This window comes from Pongo pygmaeus, chromosome 13 (genome assembly GCF_028885625.2).
Source record: "Pongo pygmaeus isolate AG05252 chromosome 13, NHGRI_mPonPyg2-v2.0_pri, whole genome shotgun sequence".
In the NCBI taxonomy this organism is placed as follows: Eukaryota; Metazoa; Chordata; class Mammalia; order Primates; family Hominidae; genus Pongo; species Pongo pygmaeus.
The window spans coordinates 42,206,480-42,228,988 of record NC_072386.2 but is presented as its reverse complement, the minus strand read 5'-3'; the positions used below and the strand labels follow the sequence as shown (position 1 = coordinate 42,228,988).

General features: G+C 40.7%; 1 protein-coding gene across 3 annotated transcripts in view; it reads right to left on the bottom strand.

Annotated features, from left to right (window-relative positions):
- Positions 1-22,509, bottom strand: part of TTC39B (tetratricopeptide repeat domain 39B) — a 141,593-nt gene that overhangs the window by 92,832 nt on the left and 26,252 nt on the right. For 2 of the 3 annotated variants that reach the window (XM_054501572.2, XM_054501573.2), the window contains exon 2: positions 9,103-9,137. The exons of the other annotated variant lie outside the window; for it this stretch is intronic. In XM_054501572.2, the coding sequence (XP_054357547.1) occupies positions 9,103-9,137 (35 nt within the window). The remainder of the gene's footprint in view (positions 1-9,102; positions 9,138-22,509) is intronic. 3 annotated transcript variants of the gene reach the window in all.

Genomic DNA, 22,509 nt, shown 5'->3' with positions numbered 1-22,509 from the left:
CAGAGGCTTTCCTTCAAGTTATGAAATCTTGTCACTCCTCATAGTGAAAAGCAGCATTTATAGGATCTATATCTTAAAACGTGTACAACACACATTCTCCTTCCCCCTGTGAATTTATATGAAGAACTTCACAGTGGCAGGTCTAAACCCAACAGCAGACCATTAGAGTAGATCTAATAGGACAAAAGAAAATACAAAGAGAAGCAAGCCAAGTGGTAACAAAAACAAGGAAAAAACACCAGGAATGCTGTTTACCTTGAGCTTTTTAAAGAACTTTTATTTCCATTTACTATATCATTGACTCTATGACACACAAATTTTCATCATGGAATATCCCTAACCCCAAGATACATCTTAAAATTGACAGCAACTTTGACTGCCCTAAATCAAAGTTATGTTCTTAGGGAGAGGATCTGCATTTGCTTCTGCCAATTACCTGAGGACACCAACAACCTGATCCACTTACAGTTAAATAACCTGCTTGAAGTTGTTGGGGGTGACACCATTTATATGTATTCAGACTCCAAACCAGCTTACAATTCAAATTCTAAAGAGCGTTAAAAAGTTAAACATAGGTTCACCATGCAACTTACCAATTCCACTTCTGTGTCTGTATGACAGATAATTTAAAACATGTTCATACAAAGACTGTACACAATTGTTTATAGCAGCATTATTCACAATAGCCAAAAACTGGAAATGACTCAAATGCCCATCAACTGATGAACAGATAAATAAAATGTGATATATTCATATAAATGAATACTATTCAGCCATAAAAAGGAATGAAGCGCAGATGGTCCCCAACTTAGGATGGTTCAACTTACAATTTTTCAACATTATGACGGGTTTGTCAGGGTATCCAATGCCTTTTCACTTACTATATTTTTTATTTATGATGAAGTTATCAGGATGTAACCCCATCATGAGTCAAGGAGCATCTATCTGTACTACACATTCTATGACATGTGTAGACACAAAATAATACATATTAGATTATTCCATTTATATAAAATATCTACAAAAATTAAATTAGTGGTTGCTCCAGCTGAGGGTGACAGAAATTAGATCAGTGGATGCCCCAGCTAAGAGTGGGAATAGATAATGACTATAAAAAGGCACAGATTTCTTTTTCAGATGATAAAAATGTTTTGAAGTTAGATTGTGGTGATGGCTCTATAATTCTGTAAATACATTAAAATGCATTAAATCGTATAATTAAAATAGGAATATATATGAGATATAAATTAATATTGCAATAGAACTGTTTAAAAAAATTCTCTGAGTAGAGAATCTCATTAGAGGGTTTTTTTTTTTCCTTCCCTACCTAATACCAAGATTGAAATATACACATTTCCTTACTGTGCCTTCCTGCAAGATGATTTTATTTTTCCTTTCCTTTATGCAAGGTCTCCTACAAAATTCCTCATTATGTTTTTTTTTCCTTCCTTAGGAATATATAAGATAACAATATGAACGGCATCTTAGATCCAATAAAATCACTGTCGACTTGGTTAAGAAAATCAAATTAAGAGAGGACAAAACTCCCTTTCTAGACTTAAGTAACATTTATATTACCTACAGGGGAAAATTGGGGCCGAAAAAACAGCAGAGAAAAATGAAAACAAATCTAACTCTCCCTGTAGTTACTATTTATAACTTAACCACTCTGAAGAAAAATATCAGATGTTTTCCAACTATCATTCACCGATATTTACCCTTAATTAAAACAGGCAAACTATTGTATCACCAATTGATCTAACCTAATGAGCGGAAAAAAAAAATGGCCCTAAAAGCCCTACCTCACTCTCATCTACAGTTTATGGTTCGAAAGAGAAGGTGTGGAGAAGGAAAAAGTTTGTGAGAAATGTTATAAAACAAAATATTTTTATACTACACTTGGTCTTAGACAAAAGGCCAAGAAGCGATCAAAATATTTTTATTTCCATTGTAAGCTTCTAATTACCTGGCTAAAAAAATCTGCCTATTTCACCTTCTACAGGTAAGTACAAATTCAGAGCAGTTCTTGAAAATAGACACATTCATCCCCACTGTATTCACACCACCTCAGGACTCCATTGAACACATATGAGTTTCTATGTAAGGATAAATTTGAAATTTCCATAAGATGCTCTGGAATATGAAAGAGCACTGCTGAGAATATATTAAACCTGCATCTGTTCTAACAGACTTTGAACATAAGTTTGATCTGTCTCCCCTGACTTCTCTAAACTACCATGAAAAGAAAATCTTAATTAATCAGTGCCCAACCAGGACTCCCGGTTAGATTTTTGTCCCATTGCCCACAGTGGTTTTTATGAGAAAGAGGTTAATCAAAAATACCACCAGCCAGGTACGGTAGCTCATGTCTGTAATCCCAACACTCTGGGAGGCAAAGGTGGGAGGATCACTTGAGTCCAGGAGTTCAAGACCAGCCTGGGCAACATAGGGAGACTGTGTCTCTACAAAAAAATAAAATTAGCCAGGCGTGATGGCACCTGCCTATAGTCCCAGCTACTTGGGAGGCTGAGGTGGGAGGAGCACTTGAACCCAGGACTTTGGGGCTGCAGTGAGTTGAGAACGCGCCACTACGCTCTAGCCTGGGAGACAGAGTGAGATCCTATCAAAAAAACAAGACCAAAACACCAAATCACGATGACTGTAAGTGGTTAGTCCATTCTCTCCACTAGACAAGACCAGGAATCCTCCACGACCCAACTTCATTTGTGTCCAGGGCCCCACTGGTGTTTCAAACCCACTGCTCTGTGCTCTGGCCACTGTCCTCAAAACTGTTCACCCGGCATGTCCCCACCTCTGACCCTCTGCACTGGCTCTACCAACTGAAATGCCACCCACCCCTCAAAACCCAAAGCAAATGCCAGCACCCCCATCTCCCAACCAAAAGATAGCTTTCTTTTGGAATTCCCAAAACACTATATTTACTCTTCACATGCCATATCACAGTTAATTATCAACAGATTTATTATACCCACCACTACGATGTCAGAGATGGCAACTGGGCACTAACACTGAGAAAAGGGACACTCCGTCATCAGAGCACTAGAAGTGCAAACCAGCATGGAACTGTTAAATTAGGAAGCAAGAAACTATAGCTAATCTAGAACTGCATGTTATTTGTGACAAATTTCTATATATCATGCGACAGGTCTAATTTACAATTCCTCCTTAAGAGGTCACCTCCTTATGCCGAACAGGTCATAAAGTTCACAAACTATTTTAATTTTAATTTTTTATTTTGTTTATTTTATTATTATTATTTTTTGAGATGGAGTCTTGCTCTGTCGCCCAGGCTGGAGTGCAGTGGCACAATCTCGGCTCACTGCAACCTCCGCCTCCCGGGTTCAAGTGATTCTCCTGCCTCAGCCTCCCGAATAGCTGGGATTACAGGCATGCACCACAAAGCCCAGCTAATTTTTGTATTTTTAGTAGAGATGGGGTTTTGCTATGTTGGCCAGGCTGGTCTCAAACTCCTGACCTCAGGTGATCCCCCTGCCTCGGTCTCCCAAAGTGCTGGGATTACAGGAGTAAGCCACAGCACTTGACCTATTTTAATTTTTAAAAAGAACATGGTCAATGTACTACTAACATTTTTTTACATCTCTAATTTTTCCTCCAGTTCTAAATGGTGGAGATTTTTGTATGATCTACCAGTTTTATTTTAACAGTTTTATTTTATTTTATTTTGTGTTATTTTAACTATTTTGAGAAATTGCTAGTTTCAATTGCTAGAAAAACTAGCAATTTCTCAAAATAGTTAAAATAACACAATCGTTACCACAAAGATCCAGAGGTAGGAAAAATCTATGTTGAGAGTGGTAAATTCATTAGGCAGAAAAAGAAAAATAAGAAACTGTTTCCTTTGTGGAAACAATTTAAGGCCTCCTTCATCTGTTAGTGCGAATCCTTTCATTAGGCATTCAAGAGAAAATATTCACTGGAAGAAATTAATCATCAGATTGGCAAGACCACTGCATCTTGATACAGAGATGGAAGCACTTGCTCTCTGCACCAGAAACATAAGATCAAAATGTATGGTTCAGTAAGTGTAAGGAAAAAGAACTCTACTAAGTTTTGCAGAATTCACAAAGGGAATGTTACAGTATCACCAATTTAAGAGGAAATGTGAGAAATATTGACAAACCCTGAAATTAGGACAAACAAAAAGTTCACATAAAAACAACTGAAGAAATTTTTGACCATTAACATGTATTTATAATCAGAGGCCTCTGACTTGGACTAGAAGTCCATCACGTCTCCTGTGTCTCCAGCTTGCCAACTGCAGAACTGGGGACTTCTCAGCCTCCGTAATCACATGAGTCAATTCCTTACAGCAAATCTCTTCATATATAGACATTTTATGTCTCCTATTTGTTCTGTTTGTCTGGAGAACCCACACTCTTACAAGAGAGAGCAGAAAAGTACCGATGTTCACTGAGCACTTACTATGTGTTTGACTCCCATTATCACATTTAACTTAAATTTCATTTAATCCTCTCAATAAATCTATGAGAGGAGAAAACAAGCTCAGAGAAACTGCCCAGGCCTCCCAGCCAGTAAATGGCAAATTGGGACTACAGTTCAAGTCTGACTGTCAAGTGCGGTCAGTCCCGTCTCCCCAGGAAGGTACATGTAGTTGTGTGCATGAAGGCAAAATGAAACCATACCACTGTGCTTTGGAGTTTTATGGCTGTGTGTAATATTTTCCTTGTTCTCTCACTGCCATTTTTTGTCATCACCAACAAGCTCTGCTTCGGAAACTACCCCCCTTACAATACCTCTCAGAACGCTGTAAGGCAAAAGTACGCACAAGACCAAAAGGCAAAGTTTATTAAAATCAGATCAAAATCAACTGCAGACTCTGAATGGAGGCCTCTGCTACAAGATTCTTCGTGTATGGACTCCAGCACCTAATCTGGCTACCCCTTCTGGTTTTGGGCTCTATCTCTCTCTGTTAGGAGAAGCGTTCCTATAATGTGTTGCTATAACCAAGGTGAGAGGAGTGGAACAATTCAGCAACATTGAAAAGGACACACAAACGTTTAAGCGACAGTCTAAAGAACACGAGAAATAATGCACACCAGAAACCTAAAAGAGCAAGATAAATTCTAAAATGGGGAAAGCTTTGGATTTGTTAAACTGAGCAGGACAGGGAAGTTAAAATTAGATAAGAGGAAGAAACTGCTGGCAGATAAATACAGCCACAGAGAAGTTCTGGAGGCAATGAAGGGAGAATGCGTGGTCATTAGAAACTGAGGCAGTGTTAAGGAGCTACAGTCTTCAGGATGAGAAAAACTATAACAGAGTTGACAGTAGAATAAAAGACACCAAGACAATGCTTCTCGAATTCCCCACTTTAAAAGTACATGAAGGGGTTTCTCTAGCAAATATGAAAGATGAACAAGCTAAAAAATCTAATGTACAACATGAGGATTATAGTTAATAAGAAATAGTACACTGTATTCAGGATTTTTGCTAAATTAAATTAGATTTTTCCTCCTTACCACAGGAGAAAAAAAATGGGTAACTAGGTCAGGCGCAGTGGCTCACGCCTGTAATCCCAGCACTTTGGGGGAGGCCAAGGCAGGTGGATCATCTGAGGTCAGGAGTTTGAGATCAGCCTGGCCAACATAGTGAAACCTTGTCTCTACTAAAAATACAAAAATTAGCTGGATGTAGTTGGCAGGTGCCTGTAATCCCAGCTACTTGGGAGGCTGAGACAGGAGAATTGCTTGAACTCAGGAGGCAGAGGTTGCAGTGAGCTGAGATCACACCATTGCACTCCAGCCTGGACGACAGAGAGAGACTCTGTCTAAAAAAAAAAAAAAAAAAAAAAAAAAAAAGGATAATTATGTGAGATGATAGATATCGTCATTTGTTCTTCTATAGTAACAATTTTACTATATATGTATCTTATAACATCATGTTGTATACCTTATATATACACAATAAAATTTATTTTAAAGCAAAAACAAAAAGTACACAAAGGGGTTTCTGATAGTCACGAATCAAAAGCATCTCCATCACAGGAGTCATTTCGGATGATGTTCTGAGAACCAGACAATGCTAATATTAAACCATCTAACTCGGTTGAACAAAAGAGTTGTTTTTGTGCAAACACAGGCATCTAGATCAAAGGAACTGAATGGAAAGCCCCAAAACAGTGTGTTATTATTTTAATGAACTTATTTGACAAAGGAGGTATCAAATATAAATTGTTTCCCTCATGGACCTAACAAATGGTGCTGGAATAGTGGGCTAGCAATTTTAGGGCTGGTGTGAGATAGGAATCTAAATTAACTTCAGCTGGGTTGAATTTAGGGCTTTTGTTTATTTCTATGGTTTGATTTTTTTAAAAACTAATAGACGTTAAAAACTGCTTGCAATGCCTTCCTGAGGTCCCAAAGGTAAAGCCACTACCAGCCAACTGAAGCCAGTGGGAGCTCAGAGAAGCACAAGCATCAATGTGCACTGCTCACGGGTCACACTGCTCCCATTGGTCAGCGAGACCCGTCCTCCTCTGTGAGGTCTGCACCCCTCTCTGGTGTGTGTGGCATGCTAGCTCCCGCTGGGAAAAGCAGTGTCTCCTCTGGTGAACTCCAATCACCAGCCCCACGGCCTGATCCTTTTCCATCCCCTGGACTGCGATCACCTACTATACAGCCCAAGCTCAAATCCTGCCAACACCAAGGGAGGAGCAGGGTTGAATGATTATAAGATTTCTGAATGGCGATCACTTGCCCACCATAGGAGTGATTTCTTAAAAATCACATAAACAGATTATCTTCCAAAGAGTACTGTACAAAAAGGGAGGAGGGGAAAAAGGGCAACTTCACAGTGGAAAAACCTGACAAACACTACCCATGCCATGTGACCAAGTTCAACATCGGTAGTGCTAAGTCACATTGATATCATGGATCTTTGATAAGAATGGCCCTTTCCAGCTGGGGTCTTCTTCCCAAAAACACATGACCACAGTCAAATCATGAGGGGGAAAAAACAGACCAATCTCAATTGAGGGCCATTCTACAAAATAACTGACAGTACTCCTCAAAACTGTCAAGGTCACCAAAAACGAGAGTCTGAGAGACTGTCACAGCCAAGAGGAGCCTAAGGGGACGTGACAACTAAATGTAAAGTGGTATCTTGGGTGGGATGCTGAGGCAGAAAAAGGACACTAGGTAAAAACTAAATAAATCTGGATAATGTATGAACTGTAGTTAACAATAATATATCCATACTGATCATTAATTGTGACAAATGTACCATGCTAACTTAAGAAATTAATAATAGAGAAAACCTGGGTGGGGTACACAGGAACACTCTGTACTACCTCCTCAATAATTCTGTAAGTCTGAAACTGCTCCTAATTGATAGGTTAATCACAATCACAATTAAGTTTTAAAAAAAAATCATATAAACATTAAACTTTTGGACAAAATAAAAATGTATAATTCTAAAATAAAGAAAAATTGCAGTCTGGAGGAAATATCTATAGCAAATATGACAAAAGATTAGGGTATATATAATTTAAAGTCCATAAGTATGTTAAGAGAAACACTCTGAAAAAAGCTAAGAGACAAAAGAAAACTAGAAGTCATACAAAAGATGCAATGTATTTTTAAAATAATTTTTAAAAATACTAAAGTAGGTATCATTTAAGTTGCAAAATTGTTTTTGAAATAATACCCAGTGATGATAATGTGACAGTTTAAGCCACTTTACTTATATAGTATTGGGAGCCAAGTAAATTGATAATACTCTTGTGGAAGTACTGTAAAACAAACGGTGCCCCTCTACCCCCACCTGTACATGCACAAGTTCAAGCCCAAACCCCCAATGTGATGGAATTTAAATATGGAGCCTTTGGGAGACAATCAGATTTAAATGAGGTCAGGAGAGTGGGGTCCTCAGGATAGGATTAACACCCTTATAAGAAAGGACATCAGGCAGGGCACAGTGGCTCACGCCTGTAATCCCAGCACTTTGGGAGGACGAGAGGGGCAGATCACAAGGTCAGGAGATCGAGACCATCCTGGCTAACACGGTGAAACCCTGTCTCTACTAAAAATAAAAAAAAAAATAGCTGGGCGTGGTGGCGGGAGCCTGCAATCCCAGCTACTCGGGAGGCTGAGGCAGGAGAATGGCGTGAACCTGGGAGGCAGAGCCTGCAGTGAGCCGAGATCGCGCCACTGCACTCCAGCCTGGGCAACAGAGCGAGACTCCATCTCAAAAAAAAAAAAAAAAAAAAAGAAAGGACACCAGAGAGTTTTGCTCTCACTCTCTCGGCCATGTAAGAACACAACAAGAAGGAGGCAGTCTGCAAGCCAAGAGGAGAGCCCCTACCAGAATCCCAACCATGCTGGCACCCTTAACTCAGACTTCTAGCCTCCAAAATTGTGAGAAAATAAATTATTGTTGGTTAAGCCACCCAGGCTATTGTGTTTTGTTATGGCAGCTGAAGTTAACTAATACAGGAAGGCAATTAGAGATATACAAAGAACAATACACATATTCATCCCTTTTAATTCAGTAATCCTACATTTGTTATGTTAACCTTTAGAAATAATTCAAAATATAACAAAGCTATACACATGTAAAACTTAGTTTTACATTTTTAAGCCAGTGACAACCTAAATGTCTAACAATGGAGAAGCAGGTAAGTAAATTGTAATATTCCACTTGATCTAATATGATTTAGCAATTTAGAATTATTACAAAATATATAGGCTTACAGTGAATGCTTTTAATAAAATTAAGTGCAAACCAAACACAAAAATCTACAAAATGAGACTGACATAAATATGAACAACTATTAAAAGAGTTAGCTATAAACAAATAATTTGTTGAGAAATATTTTATTTTGTTACAAGAAATAATACTCAGAAATGTATCTGAAAGTATTATTAGATAGATCCTTCCTTAAATATAATCACATCCTCTTTAATTATAGAAAAGTGACTTTTTTTTCTGAAAATAGCCATTGCAGTACTCTCCAAAAAATGAGAATGAAATATTTACTTTTTATGTAAGACAACCATCAATTTTTCTTTACTACATACTTTTTATTATGTTATTACTTACATTGAGATGGTTTCCAAGGCATCTTCGAAAACGTCCTGGGGGAAATAAAAAATACAATGAGTTTCTCAAGAATTCTAAATGGGTTTCTCAAGAATTCTAAAAGAGAAAATGAATACACACATTGGGGAGAGTGGTCCTGGCAGGAAGGTATAGCAGGTAGTAGAATCAATCAACTTAACGCTTATGGAATTCTGTTTACAGAAATCAAGCACATGAATTTCAGTGAGGTTTAATTTTTTTTTTTAAATAAAGCTGGTAAAATACTCAGCAAGTGATCAAACTGGCCTAATTTAAAGAGACTATGACGTCTTTTATGAAGTTACCTTTCACTCCTAAATCTCATTCATCTCAACTATAGAGTAAAATAAATAAGAGGACTTGCCCGAGGTAGTCTTTTCTTTCTCCATGGCTAGCCAAGTGAGCATCCTCTGGGCCTTCATTTCACATATTGCACCACCCTCTCAGCTCGTCTCCCTGCCACCGGCCTTCCCCCCAGTTTACTCTGTGCCACACAGGATAGCCCTTTGCTTCATGCCACTGGCCTGATCACAGCTGCAACAGGAGAGAAACGCACACAGTCATATGCACTCAGAAGTCCACACGCGCACTCCACACTCAGACACAGTGACTCACACACAATCTCACAGTCACATATACAAATACACATGCACTCACTCAAAAACTCACACATTCACAACAGCTCCCTCATAGCTGCAAAAACCAAACCTAAGCTCCTCATCCAGGTATCTGGGGTCCACCACAACCCAGCTTAATCTTCCAAGCATCCTTCTCTGACAATCCCTACCACTCTTACCATAGCCCAAGCCACGAGACCTCCAAAGGGCCACCTCACTGGTCTCCCTACTCCTGTGCTTGACACCCTCCATTCAATTCTTCACATGACAACCATATCAGTCTTTTACTTCATGTTTTTGAATAAGCATACACCATTCCAGTTTTCTAGACCTCTTCAAGAGCTTTCCATTGCACTTAGAAAAATCCCAAACTCATTCTCCCTATCTACAGAGCCCTAAAACAGCCCCGCCAGCCTCTGACCACATCCCCTTACTCACTCGACTCCAGCCACAGGTCTTTCTTTCCGTTCCTTGGACAAGTCAAACATCCCACAGCTCTCTGCACCGTCCCCTTTCTGATAATGTCCTTTGCTCAATTATTCCCATGGCTGACTCATTCTCATCCTTTGATTTTCAGCTTAGAAAGCCACCTCCTCAAGAACATCTCTGATCACCCTAATTAAAATTACCAGGAATAGCAGCTTACTTACAGTTCCTCATCATTTCATTTGTTTCATTCATAGCACTTATCATAATCTCTAATAATCTTCCTTGTTTACTTGGTCACCCTCTGTCTCCATCAGAGCAGGCTCTTACATACACAGAAAAAACACCAGGGCTTCGCACCAGGGTTTGCTCAATAAATACTTGTTGCCTAATGAATGAATGAATGAATGGAACCTGGACCGCCAAGGGACTTACCATATCACACCTCATTTAGAGTTATGCACAGAAATGAGGAAAGGGGGCTAGGGATCTTTTCCCTTGTGTGGCCATTAATACTGAACAAGGTTTAGACCCTACTGGATTCTGCGGTGAGGCAGAAAAAAAAGTGTAAATACTAAAAAGAAGAACCTGGCCAGGCGCGGTGGCTCACGCCTGTAATCCCAGCACTTTGGGAGGCCGAGGCGGGTGGATCACAAGGTCAGGAGTTTGAGACCAGCCTGGCCCACATGGTGAACCCCTGTCTCTACTAAAAAATACAAAAAAATTAGCCAGGCGTGGTGGCATGCACCTGTAATCCCAGCTACTTGGGAGGCTGAGGCAGGATAATTGCTTGAACCTGGGAGGCGGACGTTGCAGTGAGCTGAGATTGTGCCATTGCACTCCAGCCTGGGTGAGAGTGAGACTCCATCTCCAAAAAAAAAAAGAAGAACCGACTGGGCCTGGTGGCTTACACCTGTAATCCCAACACTTTGGGAGGCCAAGGCCGGTGGATCACCTGAGGTCAGGAGTTTGAGACCAGCCTGGCCAACATGGTGAAACCCCATTCCCACTAAAAATACAAAAATTAGCCAGGCATGGTGGTGCATGTCTGTAATCCCAGCTACTTGAGGAGGCTGAGGCACAAGAATTACTTGAACTCAGGAGGCGGAGCTTGCAGTGAGTCAAGATTGCACCACTGCACTCCAGCCTGGGCAACAGAGCAAGACTCCGTCTCAAGGAAAAAAAAAAAAAAATTGTAAACAGTGGCAGAACTGAGTTTGAATTTGGGACCCTGACCTATTAATCTACATTAATATCATACTCCATAAGGGAGGTAAAATCAAGGGCCAGCACACAGGTTATCATGTGAGTAGTTACAGAGAAGGGAGGAAAACGTATTCTCCAGGAACCCAAATCTCACTATGATAAGCCCAGCTCACAGTCCCTCTGGCAGCTCTGCAGACTCCCTCTGCACTTACCTTTAACAACAATAGGGTACATGGACAGCCTACTCCTGGAAGCCTTCTGTGCCTTCTCCTCCTCCTCACAAACCTCAACATGGACACTAAAATACTTACTGAGTGAGCAATGCAAAGGATAACTTGGGAAGCCAACCCTCCGTGTAAAGAAGATAAGACTAATATTTTCATCTAAACAAGAAGTATTCCCACCCCTCCATCAAAAAAAGAAAAAAAAAAAAAGAATATCAAGCCAGGTGGCGCACACCTGTAGTCCCAGCTACTCAGAAGGCTGAGGTAGAAGGATGACTTGAATTCAGCATGGACAGTATAGTAAGATCCCGTATCTAATAACTTTTTTATTTCAAAAAAAAACACGATTTCAAGAATATCGAAACTCTCCATTTTGTTGAAACAGTAATCACAGACAGAGAGTTTTCTAAATAAAGCATATGTGGTCTATAAAGGCCAGACAAAAGGTGGAAGTGTCTTAATTTTAAAAAGAGGAAAGGTGAAGAGAAGAACTAAGATTTACTGAGTACCTATCATGTGCCAGGCACCTTACAGCCTTACAAAAGCTATCTCATGTGTTCCTCCCAACATACAGCAAGTTAAGCCAGTTGTAGTTTAATTACTTGCCCAACATTACACAGCTGGTAAGTGAAGAAACTGGGGTTCAATCTCAGGTTTAATGCCAAAGCATTTTATTAATGTTAATACAATCTAAAACTTGGAAATTAGATAGTTGGGCAGGATGGGGAGGGAGTGGGAGATGAAGGGGTGCCATATCCTCTCAATGTAATATGATAGCATTGTTTTACAAGCCTCCCAAGGATTATTTAACTCTCCAGAAGAGTGTACTTGTGTTTAATTTTGCCATCTGCTGTCTGATTGGAGTCCGCACACTGTGAAGTTACATGTTGACTTACAGGATTTTTAGTGGCGTAAAAGATTACCTCAAAGATTATGATTTTGCTGCTCTGTGAGACAGCAGTTCCCAACCTTTTTGGCACCAGGGACTGGTTTCGTGGGAGACAGTTTTTCCACAGATGATGGGGGACAGTGAGGAGATGATTTCAGGATGAAACTGTTCCATCTCAGATCATCAGACATTAGATTCTCATAAGGAGTGCACAACTTAGATCCCTTGCACGTACATTTCACAATAGGGTTAGCACTCCTGAGAATCTCATGCCACCACTGATCTAACACAGGGCGGAGCTGTGGTGATGCTCGCCTGCTCACCACTCACCTCCTGCTGTGCAGCCTGGTTCCTAACAGGCTACAGACCAGTACCAGTCCACAGCCCAGGCACTGGGGACCCCTGCTTTAAGGTATTACCCAGCTTTATGTATAATCTAGCAATCTTAATCTAACATTCTTCCTGAAGCCTATAAATACGAGTTCCTCAAATACTGTTTGGATCAATTTACCATTTCACTGGTTTCCTAATTGGTGGATGAAATAAAATTTTGACATGTTCATTTATATCTTTATGAGAATCTTATTTCCAATTCTGGGAAATTATACTTGGACATGGAGATCGCCAACCGCTCTCTCCCTGGGTACCAGCAAATACAGTTTCCTGCATCCTTGGGAAAAGTGATGTGGGATCCACGTGGAGGATAAAACACTAAAGGCAGAGACTGCTCATGCCTCTGTTCCATATCCCTGTGGACAGACCAGTGCTTCCTTTTCCTCCTGTCTGTCTTGGTCCCCACACTCAGTTCAAATTCTATCCCTTTTCTGTTGCTGCCTCAGGAAGCTCCTTTTCCTTGTGTGAGATTCCCATCAGGGCCCTTAGGTTTGGCACTGACAGCTATTCCACAGTCTCCCACCTGGCCCTCGGTAGACACGCATGTATTCTTCATGTAGCAGAACTAGATGTTTCCACCAAAGTCTCTTTGCTTCTCCATTCTCACCAAGAATTTCCTAGTGCTCCTCCAGTGTTGGTTTCCCTTAGCTCCCCAGTACTGGTAGGCTCACCGTGTGCCCTCCAGTTTACAACACGCACAGTCAGAGGAGCATCCAGACTCCTTCCAACGTAAGTAAAGTAAAACAGGAGAGCTCACGCTGCCAACAAATACAATGTGTTACAGGAAAGCCTCGGTGTTTAGTTCCCTCCTTAAAGGCAGCTGCATTTGCCTGCCCTACTCCCATACCAGGGCCAACCTTGAAGTGCTACTACTGTAGGGCCTGGTGTAACAGATGTTTTCATTGAACCACACCTGGCTCCCAAATCATACACTGCCTCCAAACAGTATCTAACTTGTTCAAGAGCCTATCTTGACTCTCTAGTTGGAGTCAAGCACCATTCTACTCTTTATGAATCTGCTTTCTAGCCCAGCACAGTACTCTGTACTTCATGGACTCTTAGCAAATCATGGTTAGCTAACTGACTGGCTAGGCACCCTTGTCTAGAGGTGGAAGGTCCTCACCTTGAGCAGTTTCATTTTGCACATTAAAAAATGGGCTCACCTGTTAGTTGAAGGATTCCCTAGGTGAGCTGACAGACGTAAGGCCAGCACCCAGGGCCTGCTGCCTCCTGGGAGATCAGCCTGAACCCTACCTCTGCCTCCAGATCATAGAAACTGCCATCCTGATCATAGAACTGACACAGACTGAGGAAAGCTGCATCACCTACTAAGGCTTTTCCAAACAATTTCCATCTTAACTCGCTAACTTTGACATATTCTGAGTAGCAAAAATGCATGCAAGAACATTTGAGTGAAAGAGCAGGTTCCTGATGTTCATTTAAGAATCTTAATGAAGATATTAATGACAAAAGTGTTTACATTATTTTTATCTCTAGAGAACAAAGAGTAAAGATGACAAATATGCTATTAACAGTAGTAATGTCAACACTCTCCATTAACTGCCAAAGAGACCAAATAGATTTACAAATTTTTCAGGCCTCCCTATCTGATTTTTAATTCACTTTGTGGTTTGGAAAGGAATACATGACAAATATTACTGCAAGAAGGAAAAGGAAGTAGGAAGTAACATGACAAAAAATAACGCCAGGTACTGTAAATCCACAAAGCCATATCGCTTCTCTAGAACTCCGTTCCTCCCTCCTCCTCCGCATTCCTCCCTCCTCCTCCGCGTTCCTGCTCCTCAGCCTCAGCCCTGTCCTCCATTTTACCATCTTTCTCATAGGGATGACTTCACAGGCCTAAGAACAGATTCTACCACGCTCATTTAACCACTGCACTTTAACCACTGCACTTTAGCAAAGATGACAAGGTTTGAGAGGGCTTGCAGATACCATCCTCCTCAATGAGGAGGACCACCTGCCCACCCCCACACAACCAGGCCCCTTCTCACTGGAGCTTTCCCACCCAACATTCCATTCCACTGACCAATGAAGCTGTGTGTTTGGTATCATGGACTCAAAGAACGCTACAACTGTTGAGAACTCTGGCAAGTCATGAATTCTTTTGGGGCACATCTGGACCATTCCCATGGAGATAAGACATGAAGAGGATGCCCCAACTTCCCCCCAGGACTGAGGCAGGGATTAAGAGCCATGGGTATTAGGTTCTATGGAATACAAACACGTGTCTGCATGGCATCCACTCCTGTAAATCAAGATGTCCAAAATGGGAAACCGGACTGACATCAGAAGCATTATCATAGTGACTGACACACCTGGAGGATTCCTCAAATACTGAATTTCTCTCATAAAGAGAAACAGCACATTGCTAGTTAAAGGAATCATATGAGAAATGCATAAACTCAAGTCACATCACTCCCTATTAAAACTTGAATAAAGTATTGATTTTTCTAAGTCAGAATTAATTTAAAATACACCTTTATTATTGTGCAAAAATCATTTTAAAAATATATATGTACCTGAGCTCATCTGTCAGGAATAATTTTTCATTCTGCTCACATTTATCATCCAATTCTCTGTAATCTATTTGTCAAGTTCAAAAAGTAGTCCATGGCCTTCTACAGCATTTAAACTCTCCAACTAAATCCCAAGGACTACCAACTAGTCGCATCTTATCTGCAGTGCCACATTTTTTTAAGTTTCATATTGCATAAAAGAGCATCAATGTTCTTTGATGGCAAATGTAATAATCAGCTTCAGCTCCCCCATAACTGGGTTTGCAGGGGACAAGCACCCCTCATACCCTCCTTAAAGGATTAGCATCAAAGCAAGTCCTTTGTGAAACCTTAACTGACCTACAGAACTCTTAATCAAAGGGAAAGAAAGCAATAGGGGCCCACACATTAGACACACTCACATTCCAAGTCCCCACCTGTAACGACTGTTGTTGGTCCTTGCAGGGAACAAAACATGACCTTCTCAAATTTCAAGTATCACACTATGACAATAATTCTCAAATATGGCAGACCAAAACGAGAAAAAAAAAAACTAACACTAAGTTTATCTTCTTAATTTGTCCAGGTTTGTCAAATTCCAGGCAATAATTTTTTTAGATTTTTTTAAGACTTAGAAAAACTGGAGGTTTTCAAATATTTTTTCAGAAATAGGGATAAAAAAATAATAATAGCAAAACAACAGTAAAATCATCTGCCAAAACATAAAGCTCATGCTTTAGAAATTTTTAAACATTCATCACTTGAGATTAAAAAATAATTTTCCATATTCTCCAGGTGTAGGATTAATATAGTTCCCTGGTTGCTCTTGTGCCAGATAAGTGCTCTCATATAATCCCACATAAATTCTGTTCTTTTTTTTTTTTCCTGAGATGGAGTTTCACTCTTGTTGCCCAGGCTGGAGTGCAATGGTGCGATTTTGGCTCACTGCAACCTCTGCCCCTCCGGTTCAAGTGATTCTCCTGCCTCAGCCTCCCAAGTAGCTGAGATTACAGGCATGCACCACTACACCCAGCTAATTTTGTATTTTTAGTAGAGACGGGGTTTCTCCAGGTTGGTAAGGCTGGTCTTGAACTCCTGACCGCAGGTGATCTGCCCGCCTCGGCCTCCCTAAGTGCTGGGATTACAGGCATGAGCCACCACTCCCAGCCAGTTCTGTGTTCTTTTGTATTGCTTTGTTTCTCTAGGCCTTAGGATTGATGAAGTAAGGTTCTATGTTTTTTAAAGCTTCATTTTTACCAAAAAATCACAGATCTAATAGTAGAAACTGGGGATATGGAGTAACGGGCATTTTAATGGGAAAGATTACTTTCTATGCATTTAGGAACTACCAGCATCGATATGCCAAGCGCTAGTGAAACTGCAACAAAAGAGTCCTTGCTTTAAGGAAGTCTCCTGGGAGAAGGAGAATACACCCATTATGAAACCACCAAGTAAAGGGACCTCACTTCATCAGGAGATAGAGGAAGGGAGGACATAAGGAGCTTGGTGGGGAAGGAATTACGCAGGGGGAAATGTATAAGGTAAGGCCCCAAGGTAGAAAAGAGTTTACTAGAGTCATGTTGTCTACAGTTGAAAGAACAATAATGCCCACAGAGCTCACTATTATGGATTAAAGGAGCAGAGGAGAAACGGAAACATAGTCTATCTTCACTCACACTGTTTACAAAGTGCTAGTAATAAAGCAGCCTAAAAGTGATCTACACACAATGCCTTTAAGATCTTTTTTTGAAAAAATTTAAAAAGACCTCAGGAATACAGGAGCATTTTCAATGTCACATTTGTAAGAAACAAATGCTGATATATAAATACCATGGAACCATGACTGACTAACGAAAGTCCCCTCTGGGAGTAGGTAGTTTGCTGGTATAAAGGGCCCTGTGCCTTGATTTCAACTGTCACTATGTGGAAAAATTTAAGAAATTTAAGAGGTTATTAGTAGGACATCTTACTTAGCCTATAAAGGTCCTTTGGATTTGGCAGCAGGGTTATCATGAACTTGAAGAAAGGAGTGGGTTAAGTGCACCTGCCTGGCTCAGCATGTGGTTTATCAACTTCAGCATGGGAGGGCCAGATACAACACGAGTGTACTTCAGGCCTGCTGTTCACCCATTCTCTCCTCCTTTTTCTTCCTTAGTATCCCTATAGAAAATCCTTTCCCCCTTCCACTCTGGAGTTATCTTCTGTAAATTGGAGATGCCCATAGTACCTACCCTAGGAAGCTGCTGGGAGGACCAAAGGAGATCAGAGGGGAAAGTGCCTGGCACAGAGCCAGTGCCCATCAGGGCAGTCATGACTTGATGACATGAGCCCTCCCTTGTCTCACAAGCACAAAATACTCCTGGATGTGTCCACACAGTCACAATACAAAGTCCATGTCATGTGCTCAAGTGTCTAGGAAGCAAATCTGCCTCTACTCCCTAAGTACTACACACTATAAATAAATACACAGGTGATTTTAATTACACAGCCTGTGTAGTAGAGCCGAAAGCATAAATTTAGGCTTGGAGGTTAGACCTGTCTAGGACTGAATCCTGGCTCCACCTCCGACCCTAGGTGAGTCCAGCCTTTCAATCCTCTACTTCCTGTTGTGTACAATAAAGATTCCAACCGCCCACTGGGATTGTAAGGATGTGAGATAACACATAGAACAGGTCTGACTTAAAACAGGCTCAATAAATACAACTTCACAGGATATTAAATTCTCAGATACGGGACCAACCAGTAGACTCAGGAGACGGGGCTGGGATCCCTAACTATACTTCCTCAACAACTCTTTTTCACGTCAAAGATGCTGAGCCTCTTTTGGATGAGAGAAAAGCCGGGTGTGGGATATTTACAGCAAATAGGTAGTGAAAAATATTAACTGCCTTTGCCCTCTAGCCTTTGCCCTCTAGCCTTTCACTCCCAGACCTTTCTTACTAGTGGGTTGCCCAGTATAAAAAAACATAATTTATGGGCCGGGCGCAGTGGCTCATGCCTGAAATCCCAGCACTTTGGGAGGCAGAGGCGGGTGGACCACCTGAGGTAGGGAGTTCAAGACCAGCCTGACCAACATGGAGAAATCCCGCGTCTACTAAAAATACAAAATTAGTTGGGCATGGTGGCGCATGCCTGTAATCCCAGCTACTTGGGAGGCTGAGACAGGAGAATCGCTTGAACCCAGGAGGCAGTGGTTGCAGTGAGCCAAGATAGCACCATTGCACTCCAGCCCGAGCAACAAGAAACTCCGTCTAAAAACAACAACAACAACAACGTAATTTATGAGCACAGAGCCCAATGCCACACTGCTCCCTGGTAGCACAAAACCCATAAGTTATGGAACCTCTGCTCACCAAGGAGCAGGTGACCTTGGCCAACATGGTGAGACCTTGGCCAACACAGTGAGACATTGTCCAACATAGTGAGACATTGGAAGACACAGTGAGACCTTGGCCAACACACTCTACTTCTCAGGGCTCCAGCCTCCTCATGAGTAAAGCAGAGAGGTTGGCACAGATACCATCCCTTATTCAAAATCCTAAGTTCTCTGAATTAAAGAGAAATCCCTCCCAAGACAGTGTTTGCCCATCACAAATTCTAAAATGTTCATTCATCCAAGGAAGGCTGGTGTTCTCTTCAGAGACGGGCTGCATCCAAATGGAGCACTGAGGTTTTCAAAGTTCAAGCCACATCAGTGGGACTAACTTGATTCTCAATAGCTAGCTAGTGTTAAATGCCAAGCAAAGCAGTTCACACAAGGATTCTTTGGAATTTCCAACAACCAGCCAAGCACAGAGAAATCATGAGAATTAAAAAGGAACCACCAGATGTCACTGTCACAAAAAAAATTTGAATTGTATAGCATTGCTTTAGTTTCTACTAACACATAGATTAGCGAGCTAAAAAAGAAATGAAAAGGTTAATTAATTATCGGTTATTCAATTTATGGAGGTGGGAAAAATGTTCCTTTTCTGCATTTCATTATAGAGTTGAGCTGCAGCTTAAGGCAGGGGTTAAGTCCTAAGGTCAGTACTTAAAAGAAAAATCATGTATATATAGTCAATCTTAACATTGAACAAATACTTTAAATTGCCATTATCATAGAATACTCACAGTTCTGGACACAACCCCACAGAGAAATAAGTATATACAAAAAATATGCATAGTGATATATGGTATATAATAGAGTACATATGTAAAATATAACTTTTTTACAATTAGGTTATCACTGAAATTTAACATAAATGAGCAAATTATTTTACTCTCCTGTGCATATTTCTAAGTTACTGCCTTTATGGCTGTACGATCCACCTTGTAAATCATTTACTATGTCAAGCATACCTATCCTCTAGTGCCAACCCTATCCAATCTACCTAATTTACAGCAAACAGGAATATCTGGGGCTGTTTTTGCAGGGAGCAATTTTACCCAAAACAAACAAAAACAAACAAAACCAAGAGATTGACTTTTAACATTTTAATGTTTAATTTTAAAACCATCAACAGTGGAGATATTTTTAAATTAAAAGGAACAGAGCTTTACAGTTTCTTCCTATAAATAATCATAAGTTCCATCTATTAACACCTAGGCACTATGTTGAATACTCATGTGCTTATTTCTAATTCACAAATACTCATAAAAAGTGAGCATTTCACCTCTACAATTACTACTATGTTCTAATAATAACAGCAACAATAACAGGTAACACTACTGAGTGCCAAACATTGCTCTGAATCCTTAACATGTGTTAACTCATTTAATCTTTGTAGTGACCCTAAAAGATAGGACTATCATAATGTCCACATGGGGAAACTAAGGCTCAGAGATTTAAATAACTTATCCATAACTGAGCCTCAATTTTTCCATCTGTGTAATGGGAATAATACCACTTAATTTACAGCATTGTGAGATTTTAACCAATATAATATATTTAATGCACTTAGCACAGTATCAACAAAACAGACACTTAATAAATAATCTCTACTGTTATTAAAGTGCTTCTGCAGTTGAAAGTCTCTGGTGTAGCCCAGGGATGAGCAAAAAGAAACCTCTTACATGATCTTGCTCCACCCTTGAACTATCCAGCTGTAACAGAAAATTGGCAGAGTTAGCAGTCCCTTACTTGTAGCTCTGCTCCAAAATAAATGTCTCAAAAAGAGAACACAGAACCTTATCACTCAATATGAGTGTTCGGAAGAGGCAGTTCCCAAAGAGCAAGGCTTCAAAGATGATCTCAAACTGAGAAATCCTATAATGTGGGAGAGAGAAGGTAAAGGGACTTGAGCTCACAAGCTTAGAACCACTCTATCTGGGTTCAAATCCCAGTTTCACCACCCTCTGGCTCTGTGACCTTGAGCAAGCTATTTTCCTTAGGACCTCAATTTCCCATGTCACTCAGCCGTCCATAGATTAATGTCAGATGTGAAAAGCACTTAGAACAATGCATCCAGTAGAAAGATGAGTTATTATCACTATTACTGTTGTGCCTTGAATCTCCTAAAGGTACTGGTGAGTGGCACTATGTGCTGCAGACTGGGAAAGGTTAGGAAGTGGACCAGGCACAATGCTTGGCACTAAGAATCCTAAATCACCTTCTCCGTGGCTGACATGTCCTGATGTCCCCAAATAGATCAGTCTATTACTATTGGTGTCAGGAAACTACAAACAGGACCAAATTCCACCTGCTGCCTTTTCTTTTTTTGTAAATAAAGTTCTTTTTTTCTTTTTTTCTTTTTTTTTTTTTTTTGAGACGGAGTCTCACTCTGTCACCCAGGCTGGGGTGCAGTGGCATGATCTTGGCTCACTGCAACCTCCACCTCCCGGGTTCAAGCAATTCTCCTGCCTCAGCCTCCCAAGTAGCTGGGACTACAAGTACATGCCACCACACCTGGCTAATTTTTTTGTATTTTTAGTAGAGACAGGGTTTTGCCATGTTGGCCAAGCTGATCTCGAACTCCTGGCCTCAAGTAATCAGCCCGCCTCGGCCTCCTAAAGTGCTGGGATTACAGGTGTGAGCCACCGTGCCCGGCCTGTAAATAAAGTGCTATTGAAACACAGCCACAACTCAATCAATTGACATATTGTCTAAGGCTGCTTTCCTGTAACAGTCACAAACTGCATAGCTGCAACTGAGATCATAGAGTCTTCAAAGCTGAAAATATTTACTCTGTCACTTTACAAAAAAAGTTTGCCTACCTTTGCGCAATGAATGAAACATCGGGTTTCCTTCCCTACCGCATTGGATGCTTTGAGGATAGAGTGAGAAACAAATGTTAAAAATCTATAAAGTTTAAAGGGTTGGCAAATATGAGAAATTATTTAGCCCAAAAAACTCACTGCCTTCAAGATTTAAATTCAAGGGAGAAATAACATTAAGAACAAAGACTGCAGAGTCCCACCATCGGCTCCATCACTTACCAACTATGTGTGGCCCGAACAGTGATGATGATACCCCGCTTTTGCTCAGCTGAGACCACCAAGCAGCCTCCTGGCCCTTGGTATGGTTGCTGCAGCTAGGTGGCGGAACAGGGGCCAGCAGGGGAGTTTGCTATAAGAGAGTCAGGAGAGGCAGTGGGTATCCCTAAAAGTTAATATATTGAGAACTTAGCTTGAGTCTGGTCCTTCCCAATTCCAAAAGTAGGAGGAGTAAAGAATGGGAATGCTTGAGTCTGGTCCTTCCCAATTCCAAAAGTAGGAGGAGTAAAGAATGGGAATGCTTGAGTCTGGTCCTTCCCAATTCCAAAAGTAGGAGGAGTAAAGAATGGGAATGCTTGAGTCTGGTCCTTCCCAATTCCAAAAGTAGGAGGAGTAAAGAATGGGAATGCTTGCAGTGGGGTTTAGTAGAATGCCTCTCTCAGGGCTCCCCTACCATTTTAGAGAGTCGAGGCACCAGCCATTCTTGCCAGTCTTATCACAGTGCTTCCCAAAGAGACTGTTTTGTGTGTTGAAAAGATGAAAAACAATGCAATTATCCCAAACAGTATTGAGAGGAATAATTTATTTCTTTTTTCTTCCTTTTTCGTCTTTTTTTTTTGTTTAAATCATCAGTCCCTATTCTGGAAGAGGTACATCCCAGCATCTAGCCCAGATGTCCCTTTATGCAATAGTTATTTTAACAA